Source organism: Biomphalaria glabrata, chromosome 9 (genome assembly GCF_947242115.1).
Source record: "Biomphalaria glabrata chromosome 9, xgBioGlab47.1, whole genome shotgun sequence".
Taxonomy (NCBI): Eukaryota; Metazoa; Mollusca; class Gastropoda; family Planorbidae; genus Biomphalaria; species Biomphalaria glabrata.
This window is the reverse complement of record NC_074719.1, coordinates 33,983,072-34,007,812: the sequence shown is the minus strand read 5'-3', so window position 1 is coordinate 34,007,812 and position 24,741 is coordinate 33,983,072. Positions and strand designations below refer to the sequence as shown.

Below are 24,741 nucleotides of genomic sequence, written 5' to 3'. Positions count from 1 at the left end.
GCTACGATACCTGTGAGTGACTGTGAGAATGTCTGGATGAGACGGTACGATACTGGTGGGTGACTGTGAGAATGTCTGGATGAGACGGTACGATACTGGTGGGTGACTGTGAGAATGTCTGGATGAGACGGTACGATACTGGTGGGTGACTGTGAGAATGTCTGGATGAGACGGTACGATACTGGTGGGTGACTGTGAGAATGTCTGGATGAGACGGTACGATACTGGTGGGTGACTGTGAGAATGTCTGGATGAGACGGTACGATACTGGTGGGTGACTGTGAGAATGTCTGGATGAGACAGTACGATACCTGTGGGTGACTGTGAGAATGTCTGGATGAGACGGTACGATACTGGTGGGTGACTGTGAGAATGTCTGGATGAGACATAACGATACGGGTGGGTGACTGTGAGAATGTCTGGATGAGACGCTACGATACTGGTGGGTGACTGTGAGAATGTCTGGATGAGACGGTACCATACTGGTGGGTGACTGTGAGAATGTCTGGGTGAGACGGTACGATACTGGTGGGTGACTGTGAGAATGTCTGGATGAGACGGTACGATACTGGTGGGACACTGTGAGAATGTCTGGATGAGACGCTACGATACCTGTGAGTGACTGTGAGAATGTCTGGATGAGACGGTACGATACTGGTGGGTGACTGTGAGAATGTCTGGATGAGACGGTACGATACTGGTGGGTGACTGTGAGAATGTCTGGATGAGACGGTACGATACTGGTGGGTGACTGTGAGAATGTCTGGATGAGACGGTACGATACTGGTGGGTGACTGTGAGAATGTCTGGATGAGACGGTACGATACTGGTGGGTGACTGTGAGAATGTCTGGATGAGACGGTACGATACTGGTGGGTGACTGTGAGAATGTCTGGATGAGACAGTACGATACCTGTGGGTGACTGTGAGAATGTCTGGATGAGACGGTACGATACTGGTGGGTGACTGTGAGAATGTCTGGATGAGACGGTACGATACGGGTGGGTGACTGTGAGAATGTCTGGATGAGACGGTACCATACTGGTGGGTGACTGTGAGAATGTCTGGGTGAGACGGTACGATACTGGTGGGTGACTGTGAGAATGTCTGGATGAGACGGTACGATACTGGTGGGTGACTGTGAGAATGTCTGGATGAGACGGTACGATACGGGTGGGTGACTGTGTCAATGTCTGGATGAGACGGTACGATACTGGTGGGTGACTGTGTCAATGTCTGGATGAGACGGTACGATACGGGTGGGTGACTGTGTCAATGTCTGGATGAGACGGTACAATTCGGGTGGGTGACTGTGTCAATGTCTGGATGAGACGGTACGATACGGGTGGGTGACTGTGAGAATGTCTGGATGAGACGGTACGATACTGGTGGGTGACTGTGTCAATGTCTGGATGAGACGGTACGATACGGGTGGGTGACTGTGTCAATGTCTGGATGAGACGGTACGATACGGGTGGGTGACTGTGTCAATGTCTGGATGAGACGTAACGATACCTGTGGGTGACTGTGAGAATGTCTGGATGAGACGGTACGATACTGGTGGGTGACTGTGAGAATGTCTGGATGAGACGCTACGATACCTGTGGGTGACTGTGAGAATGTCTGGATGAGACGGTACGATACTGGTGGGTGACTGTGAGAATGTCTGGATGAGACGTAACGATACGGGTGGGTGACTGTGAGAATGTCTGGATGAGACGCTACGATACTGGTGGGTGACTGTGAGAATGTCTGGATGAGACGGTACCATACTGGTGGGTGACTGTGAGAATGTCTGGGTGAGACGGTACGATACTGGTGGGACACTGTGAGAATGTCTGGATGAGACGCTACGATACCTGTGAGTGACTGTGAGAATGTCTGGATGAGACGGTACGATACTGGTGGGTGACTGTGAGAATGTCTGGATGAGACGGTACGATACTGGTGGGACACTGTGAGAATGTCTGGATGAGACGCTACGATACCTGTGAGTGACTGTGAGAATGTCTGGATGAGACGGTACGATACTGGTGGGTGACTGTGAGAATGTCTGGATGAGACGGTACGATACTGGTGGGTGACTGTGAGAATGTCTGGATGAGACGGTACGATACTGGTGGGTGACTGTGAGAATGTCTGGATGAGACGGTACGATACTGGTGGGTGACTGTGAGAATGTCTGGATGAGACGGTACGATACTGGTGGGTGACTGTGAGAATGTCTGGATGAGACGGTACGATACTGGTGGGTGACTGTGAGAATGTCTGGATGAGACGGTACGATACTGGTGGGTGACTGTGAGAATGTCTGGATGAGACAGTACGATACCTGTGGGTGACTGTGAGAATGTCTGGATGAGACGGTACGATACTGGTGGGTGACTGTGAGAATGTCTGGATGAGACGGTACGATACGGGTGGGTGACTGTGAGAATGTCTGGATGAGACGGTACCATACTGGTGGGTGACTGTGAGAATGTCTGGGTGAGACGGTACGATACTGGTGGGTGACTGTGAGAATGTCTGGATGAGACGGTACGATACTGGTGGGACACTGTGAGAATGTCTGGATGAGACGCTACGATACCTGTGAGTGACTGTGAGAATGTCTGGATGAGACGGTACGATACTGGTGGGTGACTGTGAGAATGTCTGGATGAGACGGTACGATACTGGTGGGTGACTGTGAGAATGTCTGGATGAGACGGTACGATACTGGTGGGTGACTGTGAGAATGTCTGGATGAGACGGTACGATACTGGTGGGTGACTGTGAGAATGTCTGGATGAGACGGTACGATACTGGTGGGTGACTGTGAGAATGTCTGGATGAGACGGTACGATACTGGTGGGTGACTGTGAGAATGTCTGGATGAGACGGTACGATACTGGTGGGTGACTGTGAGAATGTCTGGATGAGACGGTACGATACTGGTGGGTGACTGTGAGAATGTCTGGATGAGACGGTACGATACTGGTGGGTGACTGTGAGAATGTCTGGATGAGACGGTACGATACCTGTGGGTGACTGTGAGAATGTCTGGATGAGACGGTACGATACTGGTGGGTGACTGTGAGAATGTCTGGATGAGACGGTACGATACTGGTGGGTGACTGTGAGAATGTCTGGATGAGACGCTACGATACTGGTGGGTGACTGTGAGAATGTCTGGATGAGACGGTACCATACTGGTGGGTGACTGTGAGAATGTCTGGATGAGACGCTACGATACCTGTGGGTGACTGTGAGAATGTCTGGATGAGACGGTACGATACTGGTGGGTGACTGTGAGAATGTCTGGATGAGACGTAACGATACGGGTGGGTGACTGTGAGAATGTCTGGATGAGACGGTACCATACTGGTGGGTGACTGTGAGAATGTCTGGGTGAGACGGTACGATACTGGTGGGTGACTGTGAGAATGTCTGGATGAGACGGTACGATACTGGTGGGACACTGTGAGAATGTCTGGATGAGACGCTACGATACTGGTGGGTGACTGTGTCAATGTCTGGATGAGACGGTACGATACGGGTGGGTGACTATGTCAATGTCTGGATGAGACGATACAATTCGGGTGGGTGACTGTGTCAATGTCTGGATGAGACGGTACGATACGGGTGGGTGACTGTGAGAATGTCTGGATGAGACGGTACGATACTGGTGGGTGACTGTGTCAATGTCTGGATGAGACGGTACGATACGGGTGGGTGACTGTGTCAATGTCTGGATGAGTCGGTACGATACGGGTGGGTGACTGTGTCAATGTCTGGATGAGACGTAACAATACCTGTGGGTGACTGTGAGAATGTCTGGATGAGACGGTACCATACTGGTGGGTGACTGTGAGAATGTCTGGGTGAGACGGTACGATACTGGTGGGTGACTGTGAGAATGTCTGGATGAGACGGTACGATACTGGTGGGACACTGTGAGAATGTCTGGATGAGACGCTACGATACCTGTGAGTGACTGTGAGAATGTCTGGATGAGACGGTACGATACTGGTGGGTGACTGTGAGAATGTCTGGATGAGACGGTACGATACTGGTGGGTGACTGTGAGAATGTCTGGATGAGACGGTACGATACTGGTGGGTGACTGTGAGAATGTCTGGATGAGACGGTACGATACTGGTGGGTGACTGTGAGAATGTCTGGATGAGACGGTACGATACTGGTGGGTGACTGTGAGAATGTCTGGATGAGACGCTACGATACCTGTGGGTGACTGTGAGAATGTCTGGATGAGACGGTATGATACTGGTGGGTGACTGTGAGAATGTCTGGATGAGACGCTACGATACTGGTGGGTGACTGTGAGAATGTCTGGATGAGACGCTACGATACCTGTGAGTGACTGTGAGAATGTCTGGATGAGACGGTACGATACTGGTGGGTGACTGTGAGAATGTCTGGATGAGACGGTACGATACTGGTGGGTGACTGTGAGAATGTCTGGATGAGACGGTACGATACTGGTGGGTGACTGTGAGAATGTCTGGATGAGACGGTACGATACTGGTGGGTGACTGTGAGAATGTCTGGATGAGACGGTACGATACTGGTGGGTGACTGTGAGAATGTCTGGATGAGACGGTACGATACTGGTGGGTGACTGTGAGAATGTCTGGATGAGACAGTACGATACCTGTGGGTGACTGTGAGAATGTCTGGATGAGACGGTACGATACTGGTGGGTGACTGTGAGAATGTCTGGATGAGACGTAACGATACGGGTGGGTGACTGTGAGAATGTCTGGATGAGACGGTACGATACTGGTGGGTGACTGTGAGAATGTCTGGATGAGACGGTACGATACTGGTGGGTGACTGTGTCTATGTCTGGATGAGACGGTACGTACGGGTGGGTGACTGTGAGAATGTCTGGATGAGACGGTACGATACTGGTGGGTGACTGTGAGAATGTCTGGATGAGACGGTACGATACGGGTGGGTGACTGTGTCAATGTCTGGATGAGACGGTACGATACTGGTGGGTGACTGTGTCAATGTCTGGATGAGACGGTACGATACGGGTGGGTGACTGTGTCAATGTCTGGATGAGACGGTACAATTCGGGTGGGTGACTGTGTCAATGTCTGGATGAGACGGTACGATACGGGTGGGTGACTGTGAGAATGTCTGGATGAGACGGTACGATACTGGTGGGTGACTGTGTCAATGTCTGGATGAGACGGTACGATACGGGTGGGTGACTGTGTCAATGTCTGGATGAGACGGTACGATACGGGTGGGTGACTGTGTCAATGTCTGGATGAGACGTAACGATACCTGTGGGTGACTGTGAGAATGTCTGGATGAGACGGTACGATACTGGTGGGTGACTGTGAGAATGTCTGGATGAGACGCTACGATACCTGTGGGTGACTGTGAGAATGTCTGGATGAGACGGTACGATACTGGTGGGTGACTGTGAGAATGTCTGGATGAGACGTAACGATACGGGTGGGTGACTGTGAGAATGTCTGGATGAGACGCTACGATACTGGTGGGTGACTGTGAGAATGTCTGGATGAGACGGTACCATACTGGTGGGTGACTGTGAGAATGTCTGGGTGAGACGGTACGATACTGGTGGGACACTGTGAGAATGTCTGGATGAGACGCTACGATACCTGTGAGTGACTGTGAGAATGTCTGGATGAGACGGTACGATACTGGTGGGTGACTGTGAGAATGTCTGGATGAGACGGTACGATACTGGTGGGACACTGTGAGAATGTCTGGATGAGACGCTACGATACCTGTGAGTGACTGTGAGAATGTCTGGATGAGACGGTACGATACTGGTGGGTGACTGTGAGAATGTCTGGATGAGACGGTACGATACTGGTGGGTGACTGTGAGAATGTCTGGATGAGACGGTACGATACTGGTGGGTGACTGTGAGAATGTCTGGATGAGACGGTACGATACTGGTGGGTGACTGTGAGAATGTCTGGATGAGACGGTACGATACTGGTGGGTGACTGTGAGAATGTCTGGATGAGACGGTACGATACTGGTGGGTGACTGTGAGAATGTCTGGATGAGACGGTACGATACTGGTGGGTGACTGTGAGAATGTCTGGATGAGACAGTACGATACCTGTGGGTGACTGTGAGAATGTCTGGATGAGACGGTACGATACTGGTGGGTGACTGTGAGAATGTCTGGATGAGACGGTACGATACGGGTGGGTGACTGTGAGAATGTCTGGATGAGACGGTACCATACTGGTGGGTGACTGTGAGAATGTCTGGGTGAGACGGTACGATACTGGTGGGTGACTGTGAGAATGTCTGGATGAGACGGTACGATACTGGTGGGACACTGTGAGAATGTCTGGATGAGACGATACGATACCTGTGAGTGACTGTGAGAATGTCTGGATGAGACGGTACGATACTGGTGGGTGACTGTGAGAATGTCTGGATGAGACGGTACGATACTGGTGGGTGACTGTGAGAATGTCTGGATGAGACGGTACGATACTGGTGGGTGACTGTGAGAATGTCTGGATGAGACGGTACGATACTGGTGGGTGACTGTGAGAATGTCTGGATGAGACGGTACGATACTGGTGGGTGACTGTGAGAATGTCTGGATGAGACGGTACGATACTGGTGGGTGACTGTGAGAATGTCTGGATGAGACGGTACGATACTGGTGGGTGACTGTGAGAATGTCTGGATGAGACGGTACGATACTGGTGGGTGACTGTGAGAATGTCTGGATGAGACGGTACGATACTGGTGGGTGACTGTGAGAATGTCTGGATGAGACGGTACGATACCTGTGGGTGACTGTGAGAATGTCTGGATGAGACGGTACGATACTGGTGGGTGACTGTGAGAATGTCTGGATGAGACGGTACGATACTGGTGGGTGACTGTGAGAATGTCTGGATGAGACGCTACGATACTGGTGGGTGACTGTGAGAATGTCTGGATGAGACGGTACCATACTGGTGGGTGACTGTGAGAATGTCTGGATGAGACGCTACGATACCTGTGGGTGACTGTGAGAATGTCTGGATGAGACGGTACGATACTGGTGGGTGACTGTGAGAATGTCTGGATGAGACGTAACGATACGGGTGGGTGACTGTGAGAATGTCTGGATGAGACGGTACCATACTGGTGGGTGACTGTGAGAATGTCTGGGTGAGACGGTACGATACTGGTGGGTGACTGTGAGAATGTCTGGATGAGACGGTACGATACTGGTGGGACACTGTGAGAATGTCTGGATGAGACGCTACGATACCTGTGAGTGACTGTGAGAATGTCTGGATGAGACGGTACGATACTGGTGGGTGACTGTGAGAATGTCTGGATGAGACGGTACGATACTGGTGGGTGACTGTGAGAATGTCTGGATGAGACGCTACGATACCTGTGGGTGACTGTGAGAATGTCTGGATGAGACGGTATGATACTGGTGGGTGACTGTGAGAATGTCTGGATGAGACGCTACGATACCTGTGAGTGACTGTGAGAATGTCTGGATGAGACGGTACGATACTGGTGGGTGACTGTGAGAATGTCTGGATGAGACGCTACGATACTGGTGGGTGACTGTGAGAATGTCTGGATGAGACGGTACCATACTGGTGGGTGACTGTGAGAATGTCTGGGTGAGACGGTACGATACTGGTGGGTGACTGTGAGAATGTCTGGATGAGACGGTACGATACTGGTGGGACACTGTGAGAATGTCTGGATGAGACGCTACGATACCTGTGAGTGACTGTGAGAATGTCTGGATGAGACGGTACGATACTGGTGGGTGACTGTGAGAATGTCTGGATGAGACGGTACGATACTGGTGGGTGACTGTGAGAATGTCTGGATGAGACGGTACGATACTGGTGGGTGACTGTGAGAATGTCTGGATGAGACGGTACGATACTGGTGGGTGACTGTGAGAATGTCTGGATGAGACGGTACGATACTGGTGGGTGACTGTGAGAATGTCTGGATGAGACGCTACGATACCTGTGGGTGACTGTGAGAATGTCTGGATGAGACGGTATGATACTGGTGGGTGACTGTGAGAATGTCTGGATGAGACGCTACGATACTGGTGGGTGACTGTGAGAATGTCTGGATGAGACGCTACGATACCTGTGAGTGACTGTGAGAATGTCTGGATGAGACGGTACGATACTGGTGGGTGACTGTGAGAATGTCTGGATGAGACGGTACGATACTGGTGGGTGACTGTGAGAATGTCTGGATGAGACGGTACGATACTGGTGGGTGACTGTGAGAATGTCTGGATGAGACGGTACGATACTGGTGGGTGACTGTGAGAATGTCTGGATGAGACGGTACGATACTGGTGGGTGACTGTGAGAATGTCTGGATGAGACGGTACGATACTGGTGGGTGACTGTGAGAATGTCTGGATGAGACAGTACGATACCTGTGGGTGACTGTGAGAATGTCTGGATGAGACGGTACGATACTGGTGGGTGACTGTGAGAATGTCTGGATGAGACGTAACGATACGGGTGGGTGACTGTGAGAATGTCTGGATGAGACGGTACGATACTGGTGGGTGACTGTGAGAATGTCTGGATGAGACGGTACGATACTGGTGGGTGACTGTGTCTATGTCTGGATGAGACGGTACGTACGGGTGGGTGACTGTGAGAATGTCTGGATGAGACGATACGATACAGGTGGGTGACTGTGAGAATGTCTGGATGAGATGGTACGATACGGGTGGGTGACTGTGTCAATGTCTGTATGAGACGGTACGATACGGGTGGGTGACGGTGTCAATGTCTGGATGAGACGGTACGATACGGGTGGGTGACTGTGTCAATGTCTGGATGAGACGGTACGATACGGGTGGGTGACTGTGAGAATGTCTGGATGAGACGGTACGATACTGGTGGGTGACTGTGTCAATGTCTGGATGAGACGGTACGATACGGGTGGGTGACTGTGAGAATGTCTGGATGAGACGGTACGATACTGGTGGGTGACTGTGTCAATGTCTGGATGAGACGGTACGATACGGGTGGGTGACTGTGTCAATGTCTGGATGAGTCGGTACGATACGGGTGGGTGACTGTGTCAATGTCTGGATGAGACGTAACAATACCTGTGGGTGACTGTGAGAATGTCTGGATGAGACGGTACGATACTGGTGGGTGACTGTGAGAATGTCTGGATGAGACGGTACGATACTGGTGGGTGACTGTGAGAATGTCTGGATGAGACGCTACGATACCTGTGGGTGACTGTGAGAATGTCTGGATGAGACGGTATGATACTGGTGGGTGACTGTGAGAATGTCTGGATGAGACGCTACGATACCTGTGAGTGACTGTGAGAATGTCTGGATGAGACGGTACGATACTGGTGGGTGACTGTGAGAATGTCTGGATGAGACGCTACGATACTGGTGGGTGACTGTGAGAATGTCTGGATGAGACGGTACCATACTGGTGGGTGACTGTGAGAATGTCTGGGTGAGACGGTACGATACTGGTGGGTGACTGTGAGAATGTCTGGATGAGACGGTACGATACTGGTGGGACACTGTGAGAATGTCTGGATGAGACGCTACGATACCTGTGAGTGACTGTGAGAATGTCTGGATGAGACGGTACGATACTGGTGGGTGACTGTGAGAATGTCTGGATGAGACGGTACGATACTGGTGGGTGACTGTGAGAATGTCTGGATGAGACGGTACGATACTGGTGGGTGACTGTGAGAATGTCTGGATGAGACGGTACGATACTGGTGGGTGACTGTGAGAATGTCTGGATGAGACGGTACGATACTGGTGGGTGACTGTGAGAATGTCTGGATGAGACGGTACGATACTGGTGGGTGACTGTGAGAATGTCTGGATGAGACAGTACGATACCTGTGGGTGACTGTGAGAATGTCTGGATGAGACGGTACGATACTGGTGGGTGACTGTGAGAATGTCTGGATGAGACGTAACGATACGGGTGGGTGACTGTGAGAATGTCTGGATGAGACGCTACGATACTGGTGGGTGACTGTGAGAATGTCTGGATGAGACGGTACCATACTGGTGGGTGACTGTGAGAATGTCTGGGTGAGACGGTACGATACTGGTGGGTGACTGTGAGAATGTCTGGATGAGACGGTACGATACTGGTGGGACACTGTGAGAATGTCTGGATGAGACGCTACGATACCTGTGAGTGACTGTGAGAATGTCTGGATGAGACGGTACGATACTGGTGGGTGACTGTGAGAATGTCTGGATGAGACGGTACGATACTGGTGGGTGACTGTGAGAATGTCTGGATGAGACGGTACGATACTGGTGGGTGACTGTGAGAATGTCTGGATGAGACGGTACGATACTGGTGGGTGACTGTGAGAATGTCTGGATGAGACGGTACGATACTGGTGGGTGACTGTGAGAATGTCTGGATGAGACGGTACGATACTGGTGGGTGACTGTGAGAATGTCTGGATGAGACAGTACGATACCTGTGGGTGACTGTGAGAATGTCTGGATGAGACGGTACGATACTGGTGGGTGACTGTGAGAATGTCTGGATGAGACGGTACGATACGGGTGGGTGACTGTGAGAATGTCTGGATGAGACGTTACCATACTGGTGGGTGACTGTGAGAATGTCTGGGTGAGACGGTACGATACTGGTGGGTGACTGTGAGAATGTCTGGATGAGACGGTACGATACTGGTGGGTGACTGTGAGAATGTCTGGATGAGACGGTACGATACGGGTGGGTGACTGTGTCAATGTCTGGATGAGACGGTACGATACTGGTGGGTGACTGTGTCAATGTCTGGATGAGACGGTACGATACGGGTGGGTGACTGTGTCAATGTCTGGATGAGACGGTACAATTCGGGTGGGTGACTGTGTCAATGTCTGGATGAGACGGTACGATACGGGTGGGTGACTGTGAGAATGTCTGGATGAGACGGTACGATACTGGTGGGTGACTGTGTCAATGTCTGGATGAGACGGTACGATACGGGTGGGTGACTGTGTCAATGTCTGGATGAGACGGTACGATACGGGTGGGTGACTGTGTCAATGTCTGGATGAGACGTAACGATACCTGTGGGTGACTGTGAGAATGTCTGGATGAGACGGTACGATACTGGTGGGTGACTGTGAGAATGTCTGGATGAGACGCTACGATACCTGTGGGTGACTGTGAGAATGTCTGGATGAGACGGTACGATACTGGTGGGTGACTGTGAGAATGTCTGGATGAGACGTAACGATACGGGTGGGTGACTGTGAGAATGTCTGGATGAGACGCTACGATACTGGTGGGTGACTGTGAGAATGTCTGGATGAGACGGTACCATACTGGTGGGTGACTGTGAGAATGTCTGGGTGAGACGGTACGATACTGGTGGGACACTGTGAGAATGTCTGGATGAGACGCTACGATACCTGTGAGTGACTGTGAGAATGTCTGGATGAGACGGTACGATACTGGTGGGTGACTGTGAGAATGTCTGGATGAGACGGTACGATACTGGTGGGACACTGTGAGAATGTCTGGATGAGACGCTACGATACCTGTGAGTGACTGTGAGAATGTCTGGATGAGACGGTACGATACTGGTGGGTGACTGTGAGAATGTCTGGATGAGACGGTACGATACTGGTGGGTGACTGTGAGAATGTCTGGATGAGACGGTACGATACTGGTGGGTGACTGTGAGAATGTCTGGATGAGACGGTACGATACTGGTGGGTGACTGTGAGAATGTCTGGATGAGACGGTACGATACTGGTGGGTGACTGTGAGAATGTCTGGATGAGACGGTACGATACTGGTGGGTGACTGTGAGAATGTCTGGATGAGACGGTACGATACTGGTGGGTGACTGTGAGAATGTCTGGATGAGACAGTACGATACCTGTGGGTGACTGTGAGAATGTCTGGATGAGACGGTACGATACTGGTGGGTGACTGTGAGAATGTCTGGATGAGACGGTACGATACGGGTGGGTGACTGTGAGAATGTCTGGATGAGACGGTACCATACTGGTGGGTGACTGTGAGAATGTCTGGGTGAGACGGTACGATACTGGTGGGTGACTGTGAGAATGTCTGGATGAGACGGTACGATACTGGTGGGACACTGTGAGAATGTCTGGATGAGACGCTACGATACCTGTGAGTGACTGTGAGAATGTCTGGATGAGACGGTACGATACTGGTGGGTGACTGTGAGAATGTCTGGATGAGACGGTACGATACTGGTGGGTGACTGTGAGAATGTCTGGATGAGACGGTACGATACTGGTGGGTGACTGTGAGAATGTCTGGATGAGACGGTACGATACTGGTGGGTGACTGTGAGAATGTCTGGATGAGACGGTACGATACTGGTGGGTGACTGTGAGAATGTCTGGATGAGACGGTACGATACTGGTGGGTGACTGTGAGAATGTCTGGATGAGACGGTACGATACTGGTGGGTGACTGTGAGAATGTCTGGATGAGACGGTACGATACTGGTGGGTGACTGTGAGAATGTCTGGATGAGACGGTACGATACTGGTGGGTGACTGTGAGAATGTCTGGATGAGACGGTACGATACCTGTGGGTGACTGTGAGAATGTCTGGATGAGACGGTACGATACTGGTGGGTGACTGTGAGAATGTCTGGATGAGACGGTACGATACTGGTGGGTGACTGTGAGAATGTCTGGATGAGACGCTACGATACTGGTGGGTGACTGTGAGAATGTCTGGATGAGACGGTACCATACTGGTGGGTGACTGTGAGAATGTCTGGATGAGACGCTACGATACCTGTGGGTGACTGTGAGAATGTCTGGATGAGACGGTACGATACTGGTGGGTGACTGTGAGAATGTCTGGATGAGACGTAACGATACGGGTGGGTGACTGTGAGAATGTCTGGATGAGACGCTACGATACTGGTGGGTGACTGTGAGAATGTCTGGATGAGACGGTACCATACTGGTGGGTGACTGTGAGAATGTCTGGGTGAGACGGTACGATACTGGTGGGTGACTGTGAGAATGTCTGGATGAGACGGTACGATACTGGTGGGACACTGTGAGAATGTCTGGATGAGACGCTACGATACCTGTGAGTGACTGTGAGAATGTCTGGATGAGACGGTACGATACTGGTGGGTGACTGTGAGAATGTCTGGATGAGACGGTACGATACTGGTGGGTGACTGTGAGAATGTCTGGATGAGACGGTACGATACTGGTGGGTGACTGTGAGAATGTCTGGATGAGACGGTACGATACTGGTGGGTGACTGTGAGAATGTCTGGATGAGACGGTACGATACTGGTGGGTGACTGTGAGAATGTCTGGATGAGACGGTACGATACTGGTGGGTGACTGTGAGAATGTCTGGATGAGACAGTACGATACCTGTGGGTGACTGTGAGAATGTCTGGATGAGACGGTACGATACTGGTGGGTGACTGTGAGAATGTCTGGATGAGACGGTACGATACGGGTGGGTGACTGTGAGAATGTCTGGATGATACTGGTGGGTGACTGTGAGAATGTCTGGATGAGACGGTACGATACGGGTGGGTGACTGTGAGAATGTCTGGATGAGACGCTACGATACCTGTGAGTGACTGTGAGATTGTCTGGATGAGACGGTACGATACTGGTGGGTGACTGTGAGAATGTCTGGATGAGACTGTACGATACTGGTGGGTGACTGTGAGAATGTCTGGATGAGACGGTACGATACTGGTGGGTGACTGTGAGAATGTCTGGATGAGACGGTACGATACTGGTGGGTGACTGTGAGAATGTCTGGATGAGACGGTACGATACTGGTGGGTGACTGTGAGAATGTCTGGATGAGACGGTACGATACTGGTGGGTGACTGTGAGAATGTCTGGATGAGACAGTACGATACCTGTGGGTGACTGTGAGAATGTCTGGATGAGACGGTACGATACTGGTGGGTGACTGTGAGAATGTCTGGATGAGACGTAACGATACGGGTGGGTGACTGTGAGAATGTCTGGATGAGACGGTACGATACTGGTGGGTGACTGTGAGAATGTCTGGATGAGACGGTACGATACTGGTGGGTGACTGTGTCTATGTCTGGATGAGACGGTACGTACGGGTGGGTGACTGTGAGAATGTCTGGATGAGACGGTACGATACAGGTGGGTGACTGTGAGAATGTCTGGATGAGATGGTACGATACGGGTGGGTGACTGTGTCAATGTCTGTATGAGACGGTACGATACGGGTGGGTGACGGTGTCAATGTCTGGATGAGACGGTACGATACGGGTGGGTGACTGTGTCAATGTCTGGATGAGACGGTACGATACGGGTGGGTGACTGTGAGAATGTCTGGATGAGACGGTACGATACTGGTGGGTGACTGTGTCAATGTCTGGATGAGACGGTACGATACGGGTGGGTGACTATGTCAATGTCTGGATGAGACGATACAATTCGGGTGGGTGACTGTGTCAATGTCTGGATGAGACGGTACGATACGGGTGGGTGACTGTGAGAATGTCTGGATGAGACGGTACGATACTGGTGGGTGACTGTGTCAATGTCTGGATGAGACGGTACGATACGGGTGGGTGACTGTGTCAATGTCTGGATGAGTCGGTACGATACGGGTGGGTGACTGTGTCAATGTCTGGATGAGACGTAACAATACCTGTGGGTGACTGTGAGAATGTCTGGATGAGACGGTACGATACTGGTGGGTGACTGTGAGAATGTCTGGATGAGACGGTACGATACTGGTGGGTGACTGTGAGAATGTCTGGATGAGACGCTACGATACCTGTGGGTGACTGTGAGAATGTCTGGATGAGACGGTATGATACTGGTGGGTGACTGTGAGAATGTCTGGATGAGACGCTACGATACCTGTGAGTGACTGTGAGAATGTCTGGATGAGACGGTACGATACTGGTGGGTGACTGTGAGAATGTCTGGATGAGACGCTACGATACTGGTGGGTGACTGTGAGAATGTCTGGATGAGACGGTACCATACTGGTGGGTGACTGTGAGAATGTCTGTGTGAGACGGTACGATACTGGTGGGTGACTGTGAGAATGTCTGGATGAGACGGTACGATACTGGTGGGACACTGTGAGAATGTCTGGATGAGACGCTAAGATACCTGTGAGTGACTGTGAGAATGTCTGGATGAGACGGTACGATACTGGTGGGTGACTGTGAGAATGTCTGGATGAGACGGTACGATACTGGTGGGTGACTGTGAGAATGTCTGGATGAGACGGTACGATACTGGTGGGTGACTGTGAGAATGTCTGGATGAGACGGTACGATACTGGTGGGTGACTGTGAGAATGTCTGGATGAGACGGTACGATACTGGTGGGTGACTGTGAGAATGTCTGGATGAGACGGTACGATACTGGTGGGTGACTGTGAGAATGTCTGGATGAGACAGTACGATACCTGTGGGTGACTGTGAGAATGTCTGGATGAGACGGTACGATACTGGTGGGTGACTGTGAGAATGTCTGGATGAGACGTAACGATACGGGTGGGTGACTGTGAGAATGTCTGGATGAGACGGTACGATACAGGTGGGTGACTGTGTCTATGTCTGGATGAGACGGTACGATACTGGTGGGTGACTGTGAGAATGTCTGGATGAGACGGTACGATACTGGTGGGTGACTGTGTCTATGTCTGGATGAGACGGTACGATACGGGTGGGTGACTGTGAGAATGTCTGGATGAGACGGTACGATACAGGTGGGTGACTGTAAGACGCGTGGCAATAAAATTGTCTTAGTGGTGTGTTTGAACTGGTACATTAGAAAAAGTACGGATGAAGAGAAAATGTATTTAAGGCCTGGTTTTTGTTAGACAGAGTAGATAGGAGCTTGAATGAATCCTTGTTACTTATATCCCTTATTGTCTGCAATCATGGTTACATCTGTATATGTTTTTTATATATTAAGTACTGTCAAGTATATTTTGAAGAGTGCATTTCTAAAGCTTTGAATGCATGACAAAATTTGGCCCTGACTCATTAGGTAAGCTAACAGCTGTCCCCCCTCTCCCCAAATCTACTGCGTTAGTATTTTCCCGATGAGATACAGAGGGCCATTAACAACGTTATAGAACCAGCATTTTTATCGGTCATTTACAGATAATCTTTTCACATCGTCCTGTCCGTTGTCCAACAAAGTTTGTCGAGATGTCTTTTTTTAATTGTAAGGCAGTTCTTAACTTTCGCTCACCAACACACACACACACACACCAGTATGCATATTGAATTGCGATGAGACTGTATAAGCTCCTCATTATTGTATGCAGTGTTTTTTTCAATTAACTGTAGTGCACTTTTAAATTAATATTTCCACTTAAAATTCATACTACCATTTTCAAACTGACTTGCACGGTCAGTGAATGTTGTTACTTGTAATGGTAATGTTTGGTGGTGTTTTTTTTTCTGTCACCCTCCACACCAGACAGGAATTTAAATGAGTAAAAAATAAACTAAACTCACTAATACTCACTGTTCGCGAGTAGTTCGGTGATATTACTTCACTGTTCGCGAGTAGTTCGGTGATATTACTTCACTGTTCGCGAGTAGTTCGGTGATATTACTTCACTGTTCGCGAGTAGTTCGGTGATATTACTTCACTGTTCGCGAGTAGTTCGGTGATATTACTTCACTGTTCGCGAGTAGTTCGGTGATATTACTTCACTGTTCGCGAGTAGTTCGGTGATATTACTTCACTGTTCGCGAGTAGTTCGGTGATATTACTTCACTGTTCGCGAGTAGTTCGGTGATATTACTTCACTGTTCGCGAGTAGTTCGGTGATATTACTTCACTGTTCGCGAGTAGTTCGGTGATATTACTTCACTGTTCGCGAGTAGTTCGGTGATATTACTTCACTGTTCGCGAGTAGTTCGGTGATATTACTTCACTGTTCGCGAGTAGTTCGGTGATGTATCTTAACTGTTCGCGAGTAGTTCGGTGATGTTACTTCACTGTTCGCGAGTAGTTCGGTGATGTTACTTCACTGTTCGCGAGTAGTTCGGTGATGTATCTTAACTGTTCGCGAGTAGTTCGGTGATGCTACTTCACTGTTAAGTGACGTTCTATGACCGGATTGGTTTCTTTCTGATTGTCCGAGAGTTCCCTAATTGTATGTGATATTGATGGATGACTTTTACTATGACTTTGACAACGCCTCTAGCCTTCCCCTGTGTCTTGGTTGTAGTCTTGCCTCTGTGTAAGAGTTTGATTTTATTCTGGTTTCTGAATGTTGATTTGTCTCTGACCTCAAACATATTTAACGGCTCTGGCCTCTTGTTTATCGTGAAATACTTCTTGCTAATGAATTATCGTCGTTTTCAATGTGTCTATCAGCATCTTTTTTTTTTTCGTTTTGGAATGATTCACCCCTTGAACGGATACGTACATTCTTTCTCATCATTGTGCATCTATATTTTTCATGTTTCTAAAGGCTTGATTACTTGAATGGACAGCGTAAATTCTTTAGCATTATTCTGCATTTACTTCTTCCATGTTTCTGATTGCTTCACCTTGAAGTGGGTTAACGCATTTTAAAGATAAATATTTTTTATGTATAGTAAATTTTAAATAATTTTAAGACGTTAAAATGTATATTAATTTTGTATATAAGTAATGATTTTGCTTTTTTAAAATCGAATTTCGGTTACAATTTTTTTCAGGAAATACAACGTGTAATTGTATATAAACCTTACCTTTTTATTTTGTATTTCTTCCTTCTCTTTCTTAGCTTCCAATTGCTCTGATAAAGTTTGACAATGACTTTGTAGTTGTAACATAAAATTGCTAGCACACGTCAGCTCGTTCATAAATTCTTGTTTAAACTCAACCAGTTTTGTATCCATATTTTGTATCTCATTGCCTTTGGAGTCTAGTTTCTCCTTTAGACATTTATTAACTTCCAGTTGACTTTGAAGTCTTTGTTTGAGCTTCTGAATTTTCTTATTTTGAGACGTCTCATTAGCTTTCAACTGAATACATTTCTCTGATAAACTTTGATACTGCGAAACTGAAAACAAAAGTTAATCGTATTTGTTTTTTGTTTATCTCAGCAAATGTATAAACTAATAGAAATGTGGTTAAATATGTAATTCGTAGCTAGAGCTACATTGCAACGGGACTTACTGCATTCCTCATTAATCTTTGACTCGTAGACAAGCCTTATTATCACTATTATTATTATTATCATTATCATCATGTTAGAAACGAATGAGTATTCATTCTCCGGCGCTGCCAGGGTCGAGTTTCGTTAAAGGGAAACAAAATTCATCGTAGTCCCTTTATCAGTTTCCACTGAGGAATTTTCTGGTGATGTGGCAGCTCTGCAGCAGCACCGCCCTCTGACATGCAACAAGGATGTTATTATTATCAGTGGCGTCACTAGGAGGTGCGGTCTGACAATTAAAAAAAAGTAAGTGCCAGTCTGTCCGTCTGTCCGTACGTCCCGTTTAGATCTCGTAAACTAGAAAAGATATTAAAAATCCGACATCACAATATTTTAGACCATTCAAAGTTCTGATGCAACGGCTACTTTTTTTTTTTCTGAAAGCCAAAAATCTAATTTTTAAAATCAGTTATGCAAGCAGTTTTTTAAAGAGAATAAGCTAATAAGTATGCATTATAAGTTAGACCTAATTTAAAACGATTTATAATCTTATAAACTTAATTTTCCTAACCTTTTTTTATTGCTCAAATGTTTGTATTTTGTTTTTAGATCAATTTTAAGACATCAGTTAGGCCAGGGGAGGCGCGGTGGCTGAGCGGTAAAGCGCTTGGCTTCCGAACCGGGGGTACCGGGTTCGAATCCTGGTGAAGACTGGGATTTTCAACTTTGGATTCTTTGGGCGCCTCTGAGTCTACTCAGCTCTAATGGGTACCTGACATTAGTTGGGGAAAAGTAAAGGCGGTTGGTCGTTGTGCTGGCTACATGACACCCTCGTTAACCGTAGGCCACAAAAACAGATGAACTTAACATCATCTGCCCTATAGACCACAAGGTCTAAAAGGGGAACTAGTTAGGCTAGGTTCACATCTAAGTTTACATTCACTTTCACCTATTCTTTGATCTGCGGGACCGTTGGGGCACTAAACAAGATCTGTTAACCTTCTTTCTCCATTCTTATCTCTCATTTGTCTTTGATATAATTTCATTCGGATGTTCTTTCTGAAAATATTGAAGCCTAGGTGGACCACTTCGGTGGCCAATTATGAGTTTGTGTTTCCACACAAACTGTCGTTTTGTAACCTTGTTTTATTTGTGGGAATGTTTACTATTGACAAAGTCGTGGCTAATTAAACTTTTACTTTACCAAAAGCATAGCACATTCGACAAAGGAACAGATGACAATTTCACAAGGGGCACATTTATTTAAAATGACATCTTTAAAGACATTAATTTTAAGTTATTGATACGTTTTAAAGTTTGAAATCCAGAAAAGAATAAAATATTGGAATTTACTTAAGGTTGAATTGTTGTCAATTTGAACTATAGATAAATTGTAACAACTTAATTTTACAATTTAATTGACACTAATTTTATAATTGTTTAACAATCAATTAGTGTAACTAATTATAACGTTTATGAGTTATGGCTCAACAAACAAACCAAAAACAGGACATTTTTTTAAGGGAGGAGCGGGGGGTGGGACGGTGAAACCCTGCCTTGACCGCACCGGGTGACACCCACCCTAGTTACGCCACTGATTATTATTATTAATATTATTTTATATAACAAAGCTTATTTAATAATAAAAGAGGTTAATTTTTTGTTCACCATTAGTAAAAGTGTTTGGCATTTTCAAGGTATCATTGTGTTTTTCTTTGCTTTCTTGTTTTGTCAATGAAGTCACTGCAGTTGAAGCTTCAATTTGAGAACCTTTAGAAAAAAAAAGTATATATATAAATGTCACAGATGGACAATGTCAACATGAGATTACATCGATTACAATAAAGGTACATACATACGTAGAGAAATACAAAATAAATACAAATATAAATACATTCATTATATTCATATACTAGACATATTTTACCCGCGACCCGCGGGTCTTTATTTGCACATTACTTTCGATATAGTCACTGAAAGTGTTTAAACAATTAAACGAAATAATAATGTAATAAGTAAAGCGAATGTGTCAGTGTAAAAATAGTGTGAATGAAGCTATCAAATCAAAATAGCTAATAGGCTTGAATCCATTTTTTTTTTTCAAATTAAAACATTTGCTTGTAGGCCTACATATATTTGATTAAAATTTGAGATGAATAGACTAAATTTTGTATGTTCATGTGTATAAAGTATAAAGTATATATTGAGGTAGACATAGATCTAAATCTACACTAATCTAGAGTTAAACATTGACTTTTATAGAGTTCATTCTGTGCTGTGCATGCATGACCTTTTTTCATGAATGAATATAGGCCTATCTCAACACGGCTACGCAGCTTTAGCGAACAGCGAACGAATGTATTAAAATGCTTTAGAAAAACAAATTTGAATGTTAATTTGATTAAAATATGAAATGAATGGACAATAATTAGTATATGTATGTGTTAAAGCACAAAACTATCTTTGCGAAAAGAAGTTTTATCATCTTAGAGTTCAATAAGAGTTTTAGACCTAGGCCTAGGAATAGACTCAGTAGAGAGATGTGTTAATGTGTAACCATTGGTAATGTCTAATGAAATAATGTTCGCCAGGAAATCTGTAGTCACAGATATCAGGAACTATGTAAAAATGCTTTTGAATAATCTAGTGGATTGGATTTAGATGTATGTTAAACTTAGCTAATAATCCTTTCACGTAATTTCTCTTTCGTTACGAAAATAAAATTAGTTTTGCGAAAATGGGTTTACCCGAGGTCGATACATTCTTATCTATTAAAAACGAAAAGAGCGATAGATTTGTTAAATGAATGGGATTATAAAGTGAACAATTAAACGAAATAATTTTTAGTACGCGATTCATGAATGAATATAGATCTAGGCCTATCTCAACTCGGCTTCGTGGCTTTCGTAAATGTATGTAGCTTTAGAAAAACAAATTTGAATGTTTATTTGATCAAAATAAAAAGTGAATGAACTTTAATTAATATGTTTATGTGTTAAAGTATAAAACTATCTGTGCGAAGAGAAGTTTTATCATCTTAGTGTTGAATTAGAGTTTTAGATCTAGGGATGGGATTATAAAGTAACAATTAAACGAAATAATTTTTTGTACGCGATTCATGAATGAATATAGATCTAGGCCTATCTCAACTCGGCTTCGCAGCTTTCGTAAACGAATGTAGCTTTAGAAAACCAAATTTGAATGTTTATTTGATCAAAATATGAAATGAATGGACTTTAATTAATATGTTAATGTATTAAAGTATAAAACTATCTGTGCGAAGAGAAGTTCTATCATCTTAGAGTTGAATTGAGTTTTAGATCTAGGGAAGGTATTATAAAGTAAACAATTTAACGAATTAATATTTAGTACGCGATTCATTACGGTATTGTCTAATGAAAGAATGTTCGTCAGGAAATCTGTAATCACAGATATAAGGAACTAATTAATGTAAAAAATGCGTTTGAAACACAAAATTGAAGGTTAATTTTATTATATAATGAAATCAATGGATCTTCTTTTGTATTTTCATGTGTCAAAGTAAAAAACTATCTGCGCAAAGTGTATTTCTTAAAATTAGATCTAGGTCTAAATCCTTTCTATCTTTTCTCATGTCAACATTGTAGACATGGCCTAGATCCATAAAATACTATAGCTGTAATAGAGTCGGAAAACTTTATTTTTTTTGAGGGTCTTAAGTTTGTTTTAGGTCTACAATACACACACTACGGTCTAAGTTAGTACCCAAGGAACATTCCTGCCTAGTTTTATCAAGATTGGTCAAGCGGTTTTGATGTCTATAAGTAACATACATACATACCCCTCACATTCTACTTTATAATATAGATACATGTATACATACATACATTGCAATATATACATACATACATTCATACATAACTATATAGATACTGATGCATGTAAAACATATAAAAACATACGTACTACACATGTAAACAAGTATACTAGGGGTGCACCGGTGTGATGTTGCTAGTTCAGGCTGTCTTGAAGTCAACCAATTACTCTGCAATCGTTTGGGTGTAATTGTTCGGGTGTATTACGTGTAGTTGACCAACAACACAAACAAGAACTGGCACATCGATTGTAACAGGTGAAGAGATGTAGTCAACGATGATGAACAAGTTAATATATATTTATTATGATAAAAGGCCACAGTAGAAGTCTCTGTCACTAAACACGTCGTTACCCTGGAGTGTTCTATCGCTAACTGATTTTCCGGTCTCTAACCCAACATATCCCAAACGTCACTAGTCCCGTTCAATATGCGTCTACTATCGTTCACATAAACCGTTACTCTCCGGGTGGTAAACCGAAGAGTATATGTGTTGTATATTGTATTGTTTAGTCCATTTCTTAAATTGTTCTGACTTAAACTGAGATCCCTGATCACTCAATATAATTTTAGGTATACCATGTCTTGTAATTACTTTTTGAGTTATGGCATTAATGATATTTTCTGCACTTGTATTTGATAATGGGATTGCCTCTGGGTATCTACTAAACATGTCTATTACTGTTAAAATGTATTTGTTATTATTTTCAGTTTGAATTAAAGGACCTATTAAATCAATAGATACTTTCTGAAATGGTGCTGTAGGTTCATCCATTTCTTGAATAGGTGCTTTATTCACTAGGCTTTTGTTAGATCTCTTTTGACATATGTCACATGAGTTTATGTATTTGTTGATTGTTGCTTTCATTTTGGGCCAAAATACTTGTTTTGACAAATTCCTATAACATTTCTTTACTCCCCTATGTGCTGCTAAATTATTATCATGTGTCATGATTAAAACATCTTTCCAATATTTCTGTGGTAAGACAAGTTGTTTTATTTTCTTGTTATCCTTACTTGTTTGTCTAAATAATATTTTATTCTCTATACAAAATTTCTCCATTGGATTATTATTGTTTTTATCTAATATTCTTGAATAAATTTTCCCAATAATATTGTCATTCATTTGTTCTAATGCAAATGTGGGTGTTGTTTCTTTTTCACTTTGAGATATTTGTGTTTCAAGACTATTTTGTGTTTCATTTTCTATCTCTCTTTCCTTAACATCTGTATTTTCTATTTGTATTACATTACTGGTTTCTTCTTCTTTATCATTACTTATTACATTTATTGTATTTTCCTGTTTCTTACTTTGTTTATCCATTGATCTTGTTATTATCATACTTGTTATATTTTGTGTTTCTATGTTTTCATGATTTTGTCTTATGTTTTTGTATTTGTTTTGCCAGTCTTCTAATTCTTTTCTTGAACATTCTTTAACTCCTTTTATGTTTCCTACTAACATATCATATCTCATTTCTGGTATTGCAATGCCATCACAATAACCAGTGAAAAATGGAGTTTCAATGTATACCCTTATAGCTTTAAATTCCCTTACAGTGCCATCTGCTAATTCTACTTTCTTAGTAAACCCTTTATACCAATGAGGTTTGACAAATTTAGTTTTTACTGCCAAAGTGTTACAACCTGAATCTCTGATTAATTCCACTGGAATTCTATCTACAAACCCTGGGTACACTGCAAAATTGTTCCTATTTCCTTCCATGAAATATACCCTATCTGTACCTTTATTTTTGTATTCCCTACTGTAACTCCTATTTCTGTAATTTTCCCTGTCATTCCTATCTCTACTCCTATATCTACTGTTATTTTGTTCATTGTATCTATTTCTACTTCCAGACCTACTATTCCCTCTTCTACAGTTAGCTGCTATATGACCTTTTCCTTGACATTTAAAACAGGTTATTTCACTATATTTTCTATTTCCACTATTTGATCTGTTTCTATTTCTACTTCTATCAACATTTTCTTTGGTGTATCCTATTAAATCTACTTTGCTCTTATCCCTATCAGAAAATGGTTTATTTGGATAGGCATTTTTGTATACTCTCATTATTTCTGTTATTTCATCTATAGTTTTTGGGTTTCTTTCTCTAATAAAAGATTGTAACTGAGGATCACATTTATTTACAAAGTTGTCCACTAGAATAAAATTTTTTAATCCTTCATAAGAGTTATTCACTTTTTCTAATTTTACCCACTTATTGAAAAAATCCTTTTCCATATTAATGGTAGTTTGGGGTTCTATTCCTAATGATGGTATATTGTCAAAGTATTTCTTTCTAAAAGTTGTAGCATTATGACCATATGCATTTAATAACTCTCTTTTTAAAACCTGATAGCTATCATCAATATGATGGTCATGATTTTGGCATATTGTTAGAGCTTGACCATGAACAAAGTCTATCAGTATTTCAGACCATTCCTCTTCAGGCATATTAAATGTAGACATTTTTGCCTCATATCTTTTCAGGAAATCACCAATGTCATCCTTCTGTTCATCAAAACTTTGTATTTTTCTCTTTAGCCATGTCTGTGAATTAGGGTTGTCTCTTTGAGTGGTATAATTATTTGAGTTATTTGTGTTATTTCTTTGTTCAGTTTGGGCTCTGGCTTGTGCTGCGTCCAATCTCATCTTCTCCATTTTAGCTTCATGCTCTCTCTGCCTTTCTTGGTCTTCTTTTTGC

At 44.7% G+C, this 24,741-nt stretch overlaps 1 protein-coding gene across 4 annotated transcripts in view; it reads right to left on the bottom strand.

Moving 5' to 3' along the window:
* The window catches only part of LOC106068247 (putative autophagy-related protein 11), an 81,840-nt gene that overhangs the window by 41,154 nt on the left and 15,945 nt on the right, over nt 1-24,741 (bottom strand). For 3 of the 4 annotated variants that reach the window (XM_056040979.1, XM_056040980.1, XM_056040983.1), the window contains exons 4-5: nt 19,849-19,950; nt 17,771-18,084 (exon numbers count right to left, since the gene is read on the bottom strand). In XM_056040979.1, the coding sequence (XP_055896954.1) occupies nt 17,771-18,084; nt 19,849-19,950 (416 nt within the window). Of the gene's footprint in view, nt 1-17,770; nt 18,085-18,200; nt 18,416-19,848; nt 19,951-24,741 lie in introns of those variants that run through there. The other variant, XM_056040981.1, reaches the window with a different exon arrangement.